Here is a 16,472-nt window from a genome sequence, read left to right on the forward strand (position 1 = left end):
AAAGACATCTTTACAGACACATCACCCACAGCAGTGATAGTGAAGGCAAAGATAGACAGCTGGGACTACATCAAATTAAAGAGCTTCTGCACAGCAAAAGAAACAATAATCAAAACAAAGAGAAACCCCACACAACACTAATGATAAAGGACTGATCACAAAAATCTACAAAGAACTGATGAGATTCAACAAAAACAAGGAAAATAATCCAGTCAAAAAATGGGCAGAAGAGCTAAAAAGAAACTTCTCCAAAAAGGAAATGCAAATGGCCAACAGGCATATGAAAAAATGATCAACATCACTTATAATCAAGGAAATGCAAATCAAAACTACCATGAGATACCATCTTACACCAGTGAGAATGGCACATATTTAAAAAACTAGCAACAACAAATGTTGGTGAGGATGTGGAGAAAATCTCCTGCACTACTGGTGGGAGTGTAAACTGGTCCCACCACTGTGGAAGCCTGTGCGGAGATTCCTTAGCCTACTAAATATAGAGCTTCCATGTGATCCAGCAATTCCACTCCTAGGTATTTACCCAAAGGACACAGAAACATCAATTCCAAAGAGCATCTGCACTCCTATGTTTATAGCAGCACAATTTACAATAGCTAAGCTTTGGAAACAACCCAAATGCCCAAAAATAGATGACTGGATCAAGAAGATGCGGTACTTATACCACAATGGAATATTACTCAGCAATCAAAAAAGATAAATTCATGCAATTTGCAGTAACGTGGATGGAGCCAGAAGGGATCATGCTCAGCGAAATAAGCCAGAAAGAAAAAGAAAAAATACTGGATGGTCTCACTCATAGCAGGAATTTAGAAAACCTAAATAAGGGACCAGGAAAAAGAATAACTATAAGAAAGAAAAAATCAAAATCAAAAAACAGCTATAAACCAGAGACACACTATGGGTGGGTGAGGAAATAAGGGATTGGGGTCAAAATAAGGGGGGTGCAGTTGTATAGGGAATATAAAAATCAAAAAATAAATAAGGTATAATCATATTGAAACAAAAAGAATAATTTTGGCAGTGGGTTTGCTGTATATGGCTTTTATCATGTTAAGGTAGGTTCCTTTTATCCCAAGAATTTCGAGGGCCCTCATCATAAATGGATGTTGGACTTTGTCGAATGCTTTCTGAGCATCTTTAGATATGATCATATGGTTTTTATTTTTCTTTTTGTTGATATATTGGATTACACTGATTGATTTTTGTGTGTTGAACCATCCTTGTGCCCCTGGGATTAATCCCACTTGATCATGGTGTACTATCTCTTTGATGGATTGTTGTGTTCTGTTGGCAAGGATTTTTTGAGGATTTTTGCATCAGTGTTCATTAGGGAGATTGGCCTGTAATTTTCTTTTTTTTTGTGCTGTCTTTGTTGGGTTTTAGTATTAGTATAATGTTGGCTTCCTAGAACTTATTTGGGAGTATTCCTTCTTTTTCAATTTTTTGAAAGAGTTTGTGTAGCATAGGCACTTATTCACTGCTGAATGTTTGGTAGAACAAATTTGTGAAGCCATCTGGACCTGGGCTTTTGTTTTTGGGGAGTGCTTTGATTACTACCTCAATTTTGCTGCTTGTAATTGGTCTGTTTAGGTGTTCTATTTCTTCTTTGTCCAGCTTTGGATAGATGATTGTATTGTTCTAGGAATTTGTCCATCTCTTCTAGGTTGTTTAATTTGTTTGCATATCAGTGTTTATAGTAATCTCTGATTATTCTTTTTATTTCTACTGAGTCTGTTGTAATTTCTCCTCTTTCATTTAAAATCCTATTTATAAGTGTTTTCTCCCCTTTTTTCTTTATGAGCCTCGCTAGAGGTTTGTCTATTTTGTTTATTTTTTCAAGGAACCAACTTTTGGTTTCATTGATCTTTTGTATTTTTTTTTTTAATTTCTAGTTCGTTTATTTCTGCTTTGATTTTTATTCTTTCCTTTATCCTCCTGGCTTTGGGTTTTTTTTTTTCAGGTCACTTAACTTCAATATTTTTAATGAGATCACAAAAATATCAAGTCACTAGGGCCTCTAAAAATCTTTTTTATAAAAAAAGATATTTGTATAGTATAGACAACAGATGTCATGAAACTAAACAAAGGAACAGAAAATGAAAACCCAAACAAATCCCGGAAATAGGAATATAGAATTGAAGCTACCAGAGAGGAAATTTGTGGGGAAGGGAAAAATGAGGAAGGTGCCCAATGGACTGTGTTGGAGGATTATAGTATTTTGGCAGTGGGTGTGGTGTTGTAACATATATCTGAAGAGGTATGGACATATACACAATGTTGGAAACCATTGTTACCTCAATAAAAATAGTACAATGATGAAAAGATATGAGTGGACTTAATGTAATATGTACAGATGTTTATTTATATGATGCACAACTGAAATTATGTCATAAAACATTGTTACTTCAAAAATGTATTTTCAAATGATAAGCAAGCAAGCACATGAACATGCTTGTTTTACTGGATATTTCATATCCCCACCCATATTTTACATAACACAAAATTTCACACATCATATAATGAATAAAAATATCACTTTTATGTATATATATATTTTAAAAACATATTTTGAATGCTATTCAACATAATAAACACGGAACGATTGATATGTTGAAATGTTTTTATTTCAAACTGTAATATTCCATAAATATAAATCCAAACAAGATTTTAAATACCTAGAATAAAAGCAAAATAAGAGATTGCATTAACTTTTAAGGTGGATTGCATAGAAAATGATTATAATTATAATAGTAATATATGAACAAATATATACAAGATAACCTATTTCATATTAAATATTACAATAGTGCATAATTACTTCAATATTGATATTAGCATTGTTTTGGATTCATTGAATATACTTAGATTTATTTCACTTTTAAATATGGCTACTAGAAAATATTAAATTACATAATGGCACACATTGCATTTCTATCAGGTAGTGATGTTCTAGTTAACATTGAAAGGAAAATAAAGGTAAGTGAGAGCAGAAGAACCATTATTTCTTCTTGGAGGAGAATATTGGAAACACTCTTGTGATGGCTCCCAGGACTTCCTTATTCCTCAGGCTGTAGATAATGGGATTGAGCATGGGGGTCAGAATAGTGTAGAAAACCGCCAGAATCTTATCTTCTGCTGGGGAGCGGAGATTCTTAGGCCTGAGATAAGTATAGACAAAAGGTGCATAGTAAAATGTCACCACGGTTAAATGTGTGGAACAGGTGGTGAAGGCCTTCTTTTGTCCCTCTTTGGAGCGCATATGGTAGACAGCAAAAAGCACCCGACCATAGGAAGCTGTGATTCCAAGGAAAGGAATGAGAAGAAAGAGACTTGTACTCACAAAAACCATGTACTCATAGACCCAGGTGTCCATACAGGCCAGAGTGATCATGGCTGGGACATCACAGAAGAAGTGATTAATAGCCCTGGACCGGCAGTAAGGTATATGGAATGCATAGGCTGTGTGTGAAAAAGAGTTGATGGACCCCAAAATCCAAGATCCTATGATCATCTTCACACACATCCTTTTACTCATGCGAATGGGGTAATGGAGGGGGTGGCAGATGGCCACATATCGATCATAAGCCATAGAAGCCAGGAGTAAACCCTCAGAACATGCCATAGTCAGAAAGAAGAAGCTCTGAAACCAACATCCGAGGAAGGAGACAGTTTTCTGACCTGAGAAGTAGTTGAACACCATCTTGGGGACAGTGGTGGAAATATACATCAGGTCCATGAGGGAGAGCTGGCTGAGGAGAATGTACATTGGAGTGTGGAGCCGGGGATCCACGCGTATGAGGTGAATCATAGTTGAGTTTCCCAATGAGGCAAGAAAGAATATGAAGATGATAAGGAGTAAGAGAAACAAGCCAGTTCGATTTGGGGGAAACAACCCCAACAAAATGAAATCAGTGGAAGTGTGATTCCATTTCTCCATGAAAACTTACTGCTTGTTAAACTTCCTTGAAGAAAATTAAAGACAAAATAAGTCTGGAAGATGAAATGAAACAAAGCAGTTGCAAAAAAAGGAGTTGTGACTTTATTAATGTTAGTTAATGAATTGCTTTTCCTTGACTATGACAGACTTCAGTAAATCCTTCCATTAGCAATTGAATGCTGCTCTTCAAGTTTTCTCTGGCAGCAGCTCAGCAAGTGAATTTTTCATAGATAGCCTAGTATCATAGCCAGCACAGGTAACAAGATCACTAAAGCTTCCTTCCTAGATAACTCATGCCCAGCAATATAACTTGATTTATCAAGTCAGTAAATGGTTGCCTTCTTCATGGACATGAATTTAATTCAGCATATGGAAAGATCAGCTGGCACATATAACTGAATGTTTTTGTTTTGTTTATATCCTAGGTCCTGTATTACTTATTCCCTCTCTGTCTTTAACTCACTTTTTTCAGTTCAACAGATCTTATTTCAGAAAAATAAACCTTGACTTCCTTCCTTTCATAGTCTTCACCACTTCTTTGCCTTTCCCAAAATGTGTCACCACCTGAAATCACTGCTCTTGAACTGTGAAGTCATCACATGCTCTCTAAGGTCCTCTCTAATTATAAGAAATGATTGGTAGATTTTCTCTTCTATTATGATGTTTCCATTTCCTGATGACCTACAGGACCAGAAACAAATGCACAGATGGTCAGTGACATGTTCTTTTCTTCATGTAGGTTAATTGCACATTACAAATGTCACAGATTATAGATTTTGCATACATCTGATGTTGATTCTTCTTGTGAGAAGTAAGTTCAAAAAATGCACATGTCTTGTCATGACTCATGGTTGTGATGGCAGGGTATTTAGCAATCACTATTCTGACGTTTACCATGGTACTGACCTTTACTGTCATGACATTTACCATGGTTCTGATACAAGAATATCTGTGCCCTGGCAGCATATATCATATTTTTTTTCAGTCTGCTTTACTCTCCTTTCTTTTGGAGTTTGTTATTTTATGCTGGGGCTTCCCTGATTTTAAAACAGGAAGATTTAAGATACAAGCAATAATGGGACATGTTGTTACCCATTCAAAGGTAAGGTAATACCTGAAGAAATGATATTCATTTCCTATATCGGATTATGACTATCATACCTTTAGCATTTTTCTGTCTCATGAAATGACCAAAGTTTTTTATTTATTAATAACTTAATATGATAATTCACCTGATAATACATGACCAGTTGAGTTCCAAAATTAGTCTTTAGTATATGTGGCCTGAAAATTAGGGCTCAAGAGTCTGTTTAGGTATTTTTCTCATTCTTTGGTTTAATCTGGGTTGAAAATTCAGGGGAATAAGAGAAATAGTAATTCCTGTTGGGAATTGTTTTTCTAATAGCAAACAGAACAAATCATCAACTCTTAGTTTATGTATTCCACGTTTACAAGAGACTGATTTGTATACTCTTCTGTATACAATTTTGTATATAGATTAGTAGTCAGAGTATAACAACTGTTGATGACAATTACAAAAACTGATTTGCATGCCAAATTGAATAACGACATTTCTAGGGAATAGAATAGGATCCTGTAAATCTGGAATTTAATGTTTTTAGGGTATAGGCCATGAAAGTTCGATCTCAGGATCTATTTCCACTGATGATCTTTGGGTTTGTTTTTTTTTTCTCAATGTGAGACCTTATTTAGTGCATTGGTACTCAATGAGGAACCATATTCTTGCTTGCATTAAACATAGAGAATATTTTTCCTGGGATTACAAGTAAATATCTACATTAATGTCCCCCTTGATGATATTAAGAAACATATTGCTGACATTTATATATATTTGCAAAAGTTATGATATAAGTGCACTTTCAATAGTCTTAAACATAATCAGCTCCAGACCAATAAGCAATTTTTCTCTGAACCTCAGATAAATTTCTAGGATAGCGGTAAAGATGGAATTGAGAGTTTCATGTGTTCAGCACATAAAAGTTCTCAATGAGCATCAAAATCCTTTGTCCATTCCATCTTAAGCACTGAAAGACCTCAGATACAGAGAAATTAAGTATCTTAATTAGGTCACACAACTCTAGGTCTGGATATTCTACACTTCTAACAGGTTCCTACTCTTTTTTTGGCATTCCATTTCACTTTTGTCTTTCCCAATTTGTTAGTAAAGTGCCGATTCTCTAAGCAGCAGAAAATGTCTTCATAGCATAAGAAAACCTAATATCCAAGGTATCTACATAAGTTAAAGCTAACACAAATCAACAAGATTCATAAATATTACTAGACTCACCTTGTCCATAGTTCTTGAATTTGTATTTTTGAAAAAGGAGTTGGTTTATAATGACAGTATTTACTGCTGATAGTTCATTGGATTATTTAAAATCGCTAGGTACAAAACATCACTGACATGGTCTCTCAGGCTTTGCTACAAGATTGATTATTGCTGCAGATTAGAGCTCAGAGTATCACAAAGAATGAAGATAATTACAGCAATGATTTTGCTTTCTGAATTGAAAAAGAACTTGTTGCTAGGTGATAGAAAGCAACAGTTACACTGAGGGCACTCAAGACTCCAGTAAATCTGGTACTTGAATTTTTTGGATATGGGGCATAGGAGCTAGAACTCAGAGCCTATATTAAAGCCTAATTTGTTTATTATTAGATTATATTTAATGCATTTGAATTATATTAAATATCATTGATTGGTTACATTGTGAATTGAGAATATTGGCTACAATTTGCATCAATGACCCTCTGAAAATTTTGAGCATATTGATGACATGTATATAGAGACTTCTGTATATAAATGTAGCAATTACATAGTCCTCATTTTATTTTGCAAAAGTTACACGTGAGGGGGCCTCCCTGGTGGCACAAGGGTTAAGATGCAACCTATAAAGCTATCCACAGCCACTGCAGCATGAGTTCGATTCCAGGCCAACCAGGGAGCAACCCACATGGTACAGCAGACCTCTCCTGACTTGCCCGCTGCTCCTCTCAGCACTTTGTACTGAGTACTTTGGTCAATCCACCTGTTCCACCTGTTCTGCTCCCCACTCTGTCTCTGGTGAATCCTCTCACCCCTCACGCCTCTGGCCTATACCCCAGCTCTTGTATGCATAAATAAATAAGTCTTTTAAAAAAAATTACAGGTGAGGTGCATTTTGAACATTCTTATAGATAAGCAGCCCAAAACCATTAAGCAAATTGTCTAGCCTCACAACTTAAAGGATGTCTATATAGATGGAAAAGTATCAGTGTGTCCAGCACATGGTAGATCATTTGCAGGTATTATGTATTTATCTCCATCTATTCCAAGTATGTAACCACTGACAGACCTTGGGTTCAGGAAAATCAAACATCTAGTTAAGGTCAAACACACAAGGCCACACATCACAACATTCTAAAAGGTTTTGATTGCCTCTTTTCATATTTTAAATTTATTTTTGGTTTTTGTATTTGTTATTGAGCAACCTATTCTCTGTGACACAGCAAATATTTCCCCAAATAAGAATATTGTATCTCCAACATAACTACATGTTTTAAACTTAACTTGAATCAAATTGATTCAAAACTATTACTATGACTCACCTTGTTCGAAGTTCTTGAACTTGTATTTTGGAAGAGAACATAGATTTATAATGACACTTCCTGATGATAGAACTATTTAAAATCTCTAGGCACAAAACTTCGCTAACATTTCTCTAAGGCTGTGCTACAAGATCTTGTCACTGCTCAATAGATTGTCAAATCAGAACTCTCTTTCTGGCATGACAACTTCTTTATCATCTAAAATTCATGAGAAAGAAATCCCTAAGGATGTTTTGTAACATCTGTTCTTCACTGCTTCTGCTATTTGTAAAACAAAGCTTAAGGCCACACTTACGATCTTGTTGTTAGGATTTGTTGGACTTTCTAGTGAACTTTTCTCATTTGTATATGTATTTCTCTGTTAAAACATCTTCCATTCCTCTAGCTTAAAACATTTCATAACTAATTCTCTCAGATTTTACTGTGGGAAGCCAGAAAGATGAATTACTCCTATTTATTTATAAAAAATTACACCATCAAGACTTAGATTGTCCTCTTTCTCCTGTAATTGATCCCTAACGTCCATGTCCATGGGGGCCAAATCTTGGTCATTACACTTGCCTCTGTTATTTGGAGATCACTTAGTTCTGCACTTAGCTATAGGAAAAAATCAGACTAATCAATGCTGTTGATTTCTGATGTAACCCAGAATTAGAGCAATGTTCAATACACTGGATTATTTCAGAACACAGTTTGAGCACTAAAAAGAAAGTCAGACAATGTAAGTCTTATTTCATAAGTTAGACAACTGAAGTACTGGACACCACTTTTAGAGCTTAGCTATATAGCAGAAAACTTAGTACCAAAGACAATTTTCTGTGTATTGTCTGGAACATTTGTAGTGGAAATTATTAGTGATTGTGTTTAAGTTTTATTGTAACAAAACACTTTTATTTGTAGAGAGCTAACACAATTGATCTATGAAAATATCAATCTATTCAACCTTTATATTGAAGGGGCAATTTATCTTTTAGTACAGGGCAGTAAAGCAAACATTTGTACTCAGCAGGAAAAGTCTAGCTACCAGAATGTACTGATTAATTAGGAAGTTACAGAGGAAATTATAAAAGTTTATAGCTTGTTGCCAAGTCTTTAAAGTTGTTGCAAGAACGTTCTAAGATTTAAGTGGGGGTGATATAAACCATTTGTTTTTATATTATACCTGCTGCAAAAGAAGGGCTCAATAGATTAAGGATTTCTATCCTATTCAATTCTCAGATTTGTAATTCAGAAAAATGTCCATTTAAAGTAACTCTGGACTTTTGCTTTGTTTAAAATAATATCACTTGTTCTAGGACAAGGTGATAAAATATTATTTAACACAATTTTATTTGATTGCTATCAATTTCTCCTGCATGTATTGATACATGTATGATAAAATACAAAACTAGACAAATTATTTATACTAGTTACCATATGGGAATATAAGTTACAAATATAACTTACTCATATATATGTTATATATAAAATATTTTAATATATAAATATTTTTATAATTTTATATATTTATATATTATATTTTTATGTATTTTACATAATTTATATATTTTTATATAATTTTTTCATATATAGTTGAGCCATAGCTGTTAATAGGGCATGGACAGCATCTTCCCTCCTATAGTGTGGCACCTTCCTGCATTTTCTTAGTAAAATTCCATCCCAGCCTAACCCTACTTTCAGCCTATATCAAGCTAAAAAATGCATTAAAATGAGTTTGAAAAAACCCAGAACCATGCTTAAGAATTTCACTTCAAATATATGAACACAGATTTCAAGTTGGCCTCTCTGTAAAGTCACAATATGGTTGTAACCTCTGCACATTTTCTCTAAAGGAGTAAACTTTCTCCATAATCCAAACTCCAACATACTTCCCCACTCCAAAGATTCAGATGGGAAAGAAAATAAAGGTTTTAAGAAAATAGGGCCTCCCCGGTGGCGCAGCGGTTGAGCGCTGGGTTGCGAAGCTGCCCGCAGCCTCTGCAGTGCCAGTTTGATCCCCGGCTGCTCCCCAGCCACTGGAGGAGGGTCCCACATGGCGCTCAGACCTCTCCTGCCGCCAGCTGCTCCCCTCAGCAGTGTACTTCGGTCCTTCTGCCTGCTCTGCTCCCTGCTCTGGCTCTGGTGAATTCTCTCACCCTCTGGTGCTTCTGACTGTACCCAGTGCTTGTATAAATAAATAAATAAATTTAAAAATAAATAAATCTTTAAAAAAAAAGGTTTTAAGAAAATACAATATATAAGATTTCAAATTCTACTGTTAATTTGCCAGTCTCCTATACCATGTACTGGGCACTCAGTCTTATTCTGTAAATGTGCTTGGAATACCTTGGTCCTTGCCCAAATCTTCTTCTCTTTTCAAAGGTGGGCCTTATCCCTTCGCATCTACTTCTATTTCCATTTCTCTCTTTGCTGGATGTTCCTATTGGCAAAAAAAAAAAAAATATTAGAGAAAAAAATGGATGTGAAAATTTGATCTTGCTCTTAAAATCAGTAAAAGAATTGAAACACATACCAGAGATTGAGCATCTGTTTCTGTCTGTTGAGATAAAAGTTGCTAGTATTTAAAGTAGAGTAGTAGTGTATTATGGATAAGGGGTTGCAAAACTATGATCAATGGGAGAAACAGTGAGAAATGTGTTATTTTGTAATCATGTTTTCATGGATCCTGGAGGTATAGAATGTGCTGAGACAGACTTCACAGTGCCTTACAGACAATCAGGTTTTTGTTTACATTGTGTGCAGAAACCCTTCTAAGAAGAATTTTGGATTCAGGTAAACTTGGTGTTGGCAAACACTATTTAGAGAATATAATGGATGGTTGCGGAAGTCTGTGAAGGTAGAAAGGGCTACATGAAGCAGGGTATGGATTAATATGAGACCATTACTGTAAACAATGGCTAGTTAGACTAGGGAAGAACAATGTTAAAATGGTGACTGTTTGGGATAAGTGCAGAATATGACATATTTATCCATGTCCTTTAATACTTACCTCAGGATAACATCACTTCACAGAAAGCACAAATAATGTGGTAGAAATGTTTACCTAGACTATGCCAGCATTTTCTCCAGCCAGGTTGGTACTTTCTTCATGGGACTTTTTACAAAATGACTATGGTAGCTTGAATGGGGTCAATGCATGTGCTCAGGGACATGAAGTCCCCAAGGTGGATTTGGGTAATGTCTAATCTTCCAACAGGGTAAGCCAAAGGTAAGCCACTGCATGGCAACATTCACCAGTGAAATGAGCTGGTCACCTGGGGAGTGGGCTGTTCTACTGAACTCTTCTGTACACCATATAGGGAGCAGCATTTTTTCTCCAACATATGGCACACATCTAACCATTTGTATTTGCCAGCCTATCCTTTTGCCTTTCTGAACAATAACTCTCTCCAAGAACATGTACAATTTCATCATTCATGTACTTCATTAAATACAAGACAAGCACATACATAGTACCTTACTTATGGGATTTTAACAGTGTAGAGTAGATAGGTTTTATGGAAAAGAAAGTGAACAATGGAAGCCAGTAGATTTTATCACATGCAGAATCACTCAGAAATATCTGTCCTGACATAAGAGAGGAAATTTGAAGTGGAAGTTAGTTCATTTATGGTTCCATCTAAGAAAATCACTTTGCAAAGTAATTTTCTACAGGCTATAATATATGGCTATTTGTGATAATGTTTCCTTAATTCTCAATTCCATCAATAAATGGTAGATATTGAAGTGATTGCTTTTATTACTACAATGTGTGTGTGTGTGTGTGTGTGTGTGTGTGTGTGTGTGTTTTCTGTTGCTGGGAACTTAGGTCAGTGAATTGATATATTATAATGTTCAAGGGAGAAAAATATAGTCAATCACAATGATAACAGTGCTGGATCTAATTGGTTGGAATTTAAATTCTTTGCAATCATTTCATGGATCTCATAATACCTAATGAGATTTGAAAACAATATCGCCACACTGTACTGAGTAATTGATCAATATTGTTATCATCAAAGTATACTGCTTCAACCCCAGGAACAAAGAGCAAAATTCTTAAGATTCAAGGGGACACTATTAATTTTCATGACCAATGATTCTGGTGAATGAAAAACATCCATTCTATAACAACAGGAAAAAAAATAAAAAAACAACTGCATATCCCATGAAACTGACGTTTTGGATTATTCTGTAACATTTTTGAGCAACAATTATGGAAACCAGGTGACTAGAAGAACTTAGAATGTGTGGTTAAAGAAGGTAATTATAGTCATAATTAACTTAAGGTTTGTGTTTCGCTACAGAGGAAGGGTTCTGTAGTATTTCCAATGATAAATTATATTTTAGATCTCCTATATGAAGAAAACTAATGGTGGGTTTTTAGTCCATGATTTATGTAGGACTATTGCCTACTTTCTATGTAGGACTATTGCCTACTTGCTATCGTTACTGTTATTTGAAAATATTTTAAAAATTCTCTGTTATTCATATATATAAATATATGTTGATCACAATCTAAAATTTTTGGAGGTAGGAGTTCAGTTATCTTTTTATTATTAATTTCTTTGAGGTATGAAAAGCAGATCTTGTGTTGTTTATATTCCTTTGACTTTTGAAGTTCTGCTTATGACTCAGAATGTGGTCTTGGGGAACGTTCTGTGTAAGCTTGAGAAAGATGTACATTCTGATAATGTTGGATTAAGAAGTACAGATGTTAATTATATCTAACTGGTTGTTGGTGGTGCTTAGTAGAACAATGACCTTACCTATTTTCTGACTATAGATCTTTTAAGCACTGACAGATAGCAGACAGCTTAATTCTCCAATTATAATAGCAAATTCAGTATTTTTTGCAGTTCTACGTGTTTTTGACTCATGTATTCTGGCACTCTGTTGAGGATACAAACACCTTAAAGATTATTATGTGTTCTTTGAGACAACACTATATCACTAGAACCTTTCATCATTGATAATTTTCTTTGTTTTGAAGTTGTGTTGGTCTACAATTAATAAAACCATTAATGAATTTTACTTTTAAATGATGTTATTATGGTATATATTTCTTCATCTCTTATTTCTAGTCTGTCTGTACCCTTATTTTGAAATGGGTTTTTTGACCCCGTGACCAGGAACTGTGGAGAACTGTGTGAGAATCTCCACGGAAGTTTGAAAATGGCACCAGGTAATTGAAAATCTGCACCATTTGAGGAAGATAAGGAATCTGCAGAGAGACCTGCAAATAGCCAAAAACCAGGCAGTAAGCTTGTACAGAAAAGCATGAGCGTGTTTGTAATGCATATGTGGATCATGACTGTCCAAGTGCCCACACCCACGACCTAGGTTTCTGGGGACTAGGTCTGTGGGGAGACATGCAGGAGCCCTCACTGAAGTGAATGACACTCACTGAGCAATCAAAAGCCAGGTGCCCTAGCATGGGAGTTGGGTGCAAAATGTGCCATTTCTGCAGACACTGAACTGGGCTACCACCAGCATCTCAGATCTGAGGGCTTTGGAACTGAGAACTGGGGCATGAAATTTGGGGTGTGGGATCCATCCCCACAGCAGCGAGGCATAAGGCAGAGACAGCACCTCCATGCCATTGAGACACTCCATGCCTCCCCCACTCTTCCCCAGAGACCCACGGGAAAAAGCACAGTTCTGGAAGATACTAGGAAAGATCTCTGGCACCACCTAGTGATCAGAACAAAATCACCAACTTCCTGATAGTTGGAAGCCAGGGATCCTAAAACCACCCTCAGGCTCTGAGAGGTGGTGGGGCACACAAACAGGGGTGAGAAGGGAAACAAGGAGTGGAGCAAGACCCCATTCTGGAACTGAGAGCCAGGCACAGGATATGGGGCATGGGACGTGCCATAACAGTGGGCACTACACAGGGTGACAGCCAGAGTTTTGGATCTGAGAGCCCTGGAACTGAGAACCAGAATGCAGAATTCATGGTGTGGGATCAATTCAGCTATGGGCACAGCACCAGGTAAACACTGGGCAGAGACAGCACCCAGCTTGAGCAAAGCCCCTGTGTTGAGGTGCTCCCCTGCTCCGTTTCTAAGAGAACTAATGGGATAAAGCACAGGTCAGCAAGTACAGGTCTCTACGCCACCTAGTGACCAGAACAAAAAAAACAACTAGCTGATTCCCTGCTGTTACTGAGTAAATACAGAGGGACAGTGCCCAGCAACACAGCCAACACTGCATCAACACCCTGGTGGAGTTTTGGAATAACAGTGCTGTATTCAGTCTGGTAAACAGTTTCTGACACCCTTGAAGGAGCACTCTAAAGAGATGCCTGCCAATACCAGTTGCACAATGTCCCAATGCATAGAACTAATTAGAAAGCAAACAGCAGGGAAAAGGAAAAACATAATAAACCAAGCAAGCCCGCAAGAGAATACACCACCAAAAAAAACCAAAAAACAAAAAACAAAAAACAAAAAAAAACCCCCAAAAACAAAACCAAAAACAACAAAACAAAACAAAACAAAAAAACCCAGTCACCAGAGCTCAACATTGACATAGAAGAACTTCTCAGCCAGTAAGATAGAGAATTAATAATCATCATGATTAAAAAGCAGAAAGAAAATGAAAAGGAAAAAAAAATGATTTGATACAAATAATCAATGAACTGAAGAACGAAAATGAGACCTTAAGAATGGAAAGAAAAGAAACACAGGAGATTAAAAGATTACTAGAAGAGATAAAGAACTCTGGGAAAAGCAATGGAAACAGAATTGATAAAATGGAAGAATGGATCAGTACTCTCAAAGATACAGAAATAAAAAGAACCAAAAAGAGTAAAGGAGAAGGAAGTACAAAGGAAGAAGAATTAGGGCACTTTTCGACAATGATCAGACTCCATGAAGAGGAAATGTATGTGGGCATTCCAGAAGGATAGGAGAAAGACAAATGATCTGAGAATTTTTTCAAGGAGATAATTGAAGAAAAATTCCCAAGCATGAAAAGGAGACAAATATAGACATACAAGAAGTGAGAAGAACTCCCAATTACCACAATGAAAAGAAAACTCCAGCAAGACACAAAATAGTAAAGCTTGCAAGAGTCCAAGACAAGGAGAAAATAATGAAACTGGCAAAGGGAGAAAACAGATAACTTATAATGGAAAACCGATCAAGTTAATTTCAGATTTCTCCAAAGAAACACTACAGGCAAGAAGAGAATGGAGTAACATATTCAAAAAACTTTAAGACAGCAAATGCCAACCAAGAATACTTTACCCTGCAAAGCCCTCCTTCCTCTATGAAGAAAAAATATGGACCTTCTCAGACAAACAGAAACTCCAGAAATTCATTAAAACTAAAACCTCCTCCAAAAAACATCTACAAGAAGTCCTAAAGACAAAGCCAACAGAGGAATAAAGAAGAACAGAATAAAGCAAGGAATAAAATCTCAAAAAGATAAACAAAATGGCAAATGCAAATGCCAACATATCGATATTAACTCTAAATGTGAATGGATTAAATTCATCAATAAAAAGACAACAAGTACCAGGTTGAATTAAAAAACAAAATCTGGGCCTCCCCTGGTGGTGCAGCAGATGAGTGCTGGGCTGCAAAGCTGCCTGCAGCCTGTGCAGTGCCAATTTGATCCCTGGCCACCAGCGAGGGTCCCACATGGCACGCAGACCTCTCCTGCCATGCCTGCTGCTCCTCTCAGCAGTGGACTTCGTCAGTCTGCCTGTTCTGTTCACCGCTCTGGCTCTGGTGAATTCTCTCACCCTCCCGCGCTTCTAACTATACCCAGTACTTGCATAAATAAATAAATAAATCTTAAAAAAAGAAAAACAAAAACAAAATCCGGGCCTCCCTGGTGGCACAAGGGTTAAGATGCAACCTATGAAGCTTTCCACAGCCACTGCAGCACAAATTCAATCCCTGGCCAGGGAGATCACCAACATGGCACAGCAGACCTCTCCTGGCTCACCAGCTGCAACCCTCAGCAGAGTGTTTCGGTCCATCTGCCTGTTTTGTTTCCCACTTTGTCTCTGGTTGGTCCACTTAACCTCTGCACCTCTGGCCTGTATCCCAGTTCTTGTGTTCACAAATAAATAAATGTTTAAAAAAACAAACAAAATCTAACCTTCTGCTATCTCCAGGAAAGGCATTTATCTACAAAAGATAAACATAGACTGAAAGTAAAAGGTTGGAAAGCAATCCTACAAGCAAATGGACCAAAAAAAAAAAAAAAGGTATGGACAGATATTCTTGTATCAGTTGACATAGACTTCAAATTAAAAAATGTATAAAGAGACATGGATACTACTTTATGATCAAGGGGAATATATATCAGGAAGATATAGCACTCATCAACATATACTCACCAAGTGAAGGAGCACTAAAATATATTAGACAATTATTATCAGCTCTGAAAACAGACATTAAAGAAAATACATTTATAGTGTGAGACAACACCACCCAACTCTCACCGATGGACAGATCAACTAGACAAAAAATAAACAAAAACACTAGAGTCCTAAATAAAGATATAGAACCCATGGACTTAACAGACATATATAGGAGACTGCACCCCAAAAAATCTGAGTACACATTTTTCTCAAACACGCACAGATCATTCTCCAGAATTGATCACATTCGGGGACACATGACAAACATCAACAGATACATGAAGATCAAAATCATTCCACTTTCTTCTCTGATAATAAAGGCATCAAACTAGAAAGAAATAATGAAAAGAATAGGAACACTCCTACTTAATGGATATTGAAATCCACACTACTGGAAGACTACTGGACTAATGAGGAGATCAAAGGAGAAATTAAAAAATACTTTGGGCCTCCCCTGGTGGCGCAGAGGTTGAGCAAAGCTGCACACAGCCTCTGCAGCACCAGTTCGATCCCCAGCTATTGACAAGGGTCCCACATGGCACGCAG

The 16,472-nt window shown here is 36.5% G+C and overlaps 1 protein-coding gene across 1 annotated transcript in view; it reads right to left on the bottom strand.

The window, feature by feature from the left end:
* Positions 1 to 3,019: 3,019 nt before the first annotated feature.
* The window catches only part of LOC311183295 (uncharacterized protein), a gene marked incomplete at both ends in the record, with an annotated part of 35,018 nt that continues 21,565 nt past the window's right edge, over positions 3,020 to 16,472 (bottom strand). The window contains one exon of the mRNA XM_084252644.1: positions 3,020 to 3,963. Within this exon, the coding sequence (XP_084108770.1) occupies positions 3,020 to 3,963 (944 nt within the window). The remainder of the gene's footprint in view (positions 3,964 to 16,472) is intronic.

Source organism: Talpa europaea (assembly GCF_964194135.1).
Source record: "Talpa europaea genome assembly, chromosome: 13".
Classification (NCBI taxonomy): Eukaryota; Metazoa; Chordata; class Mammalia; order Eulipotyphla; family Talpidae; genus Talpa; species Talpa europaea.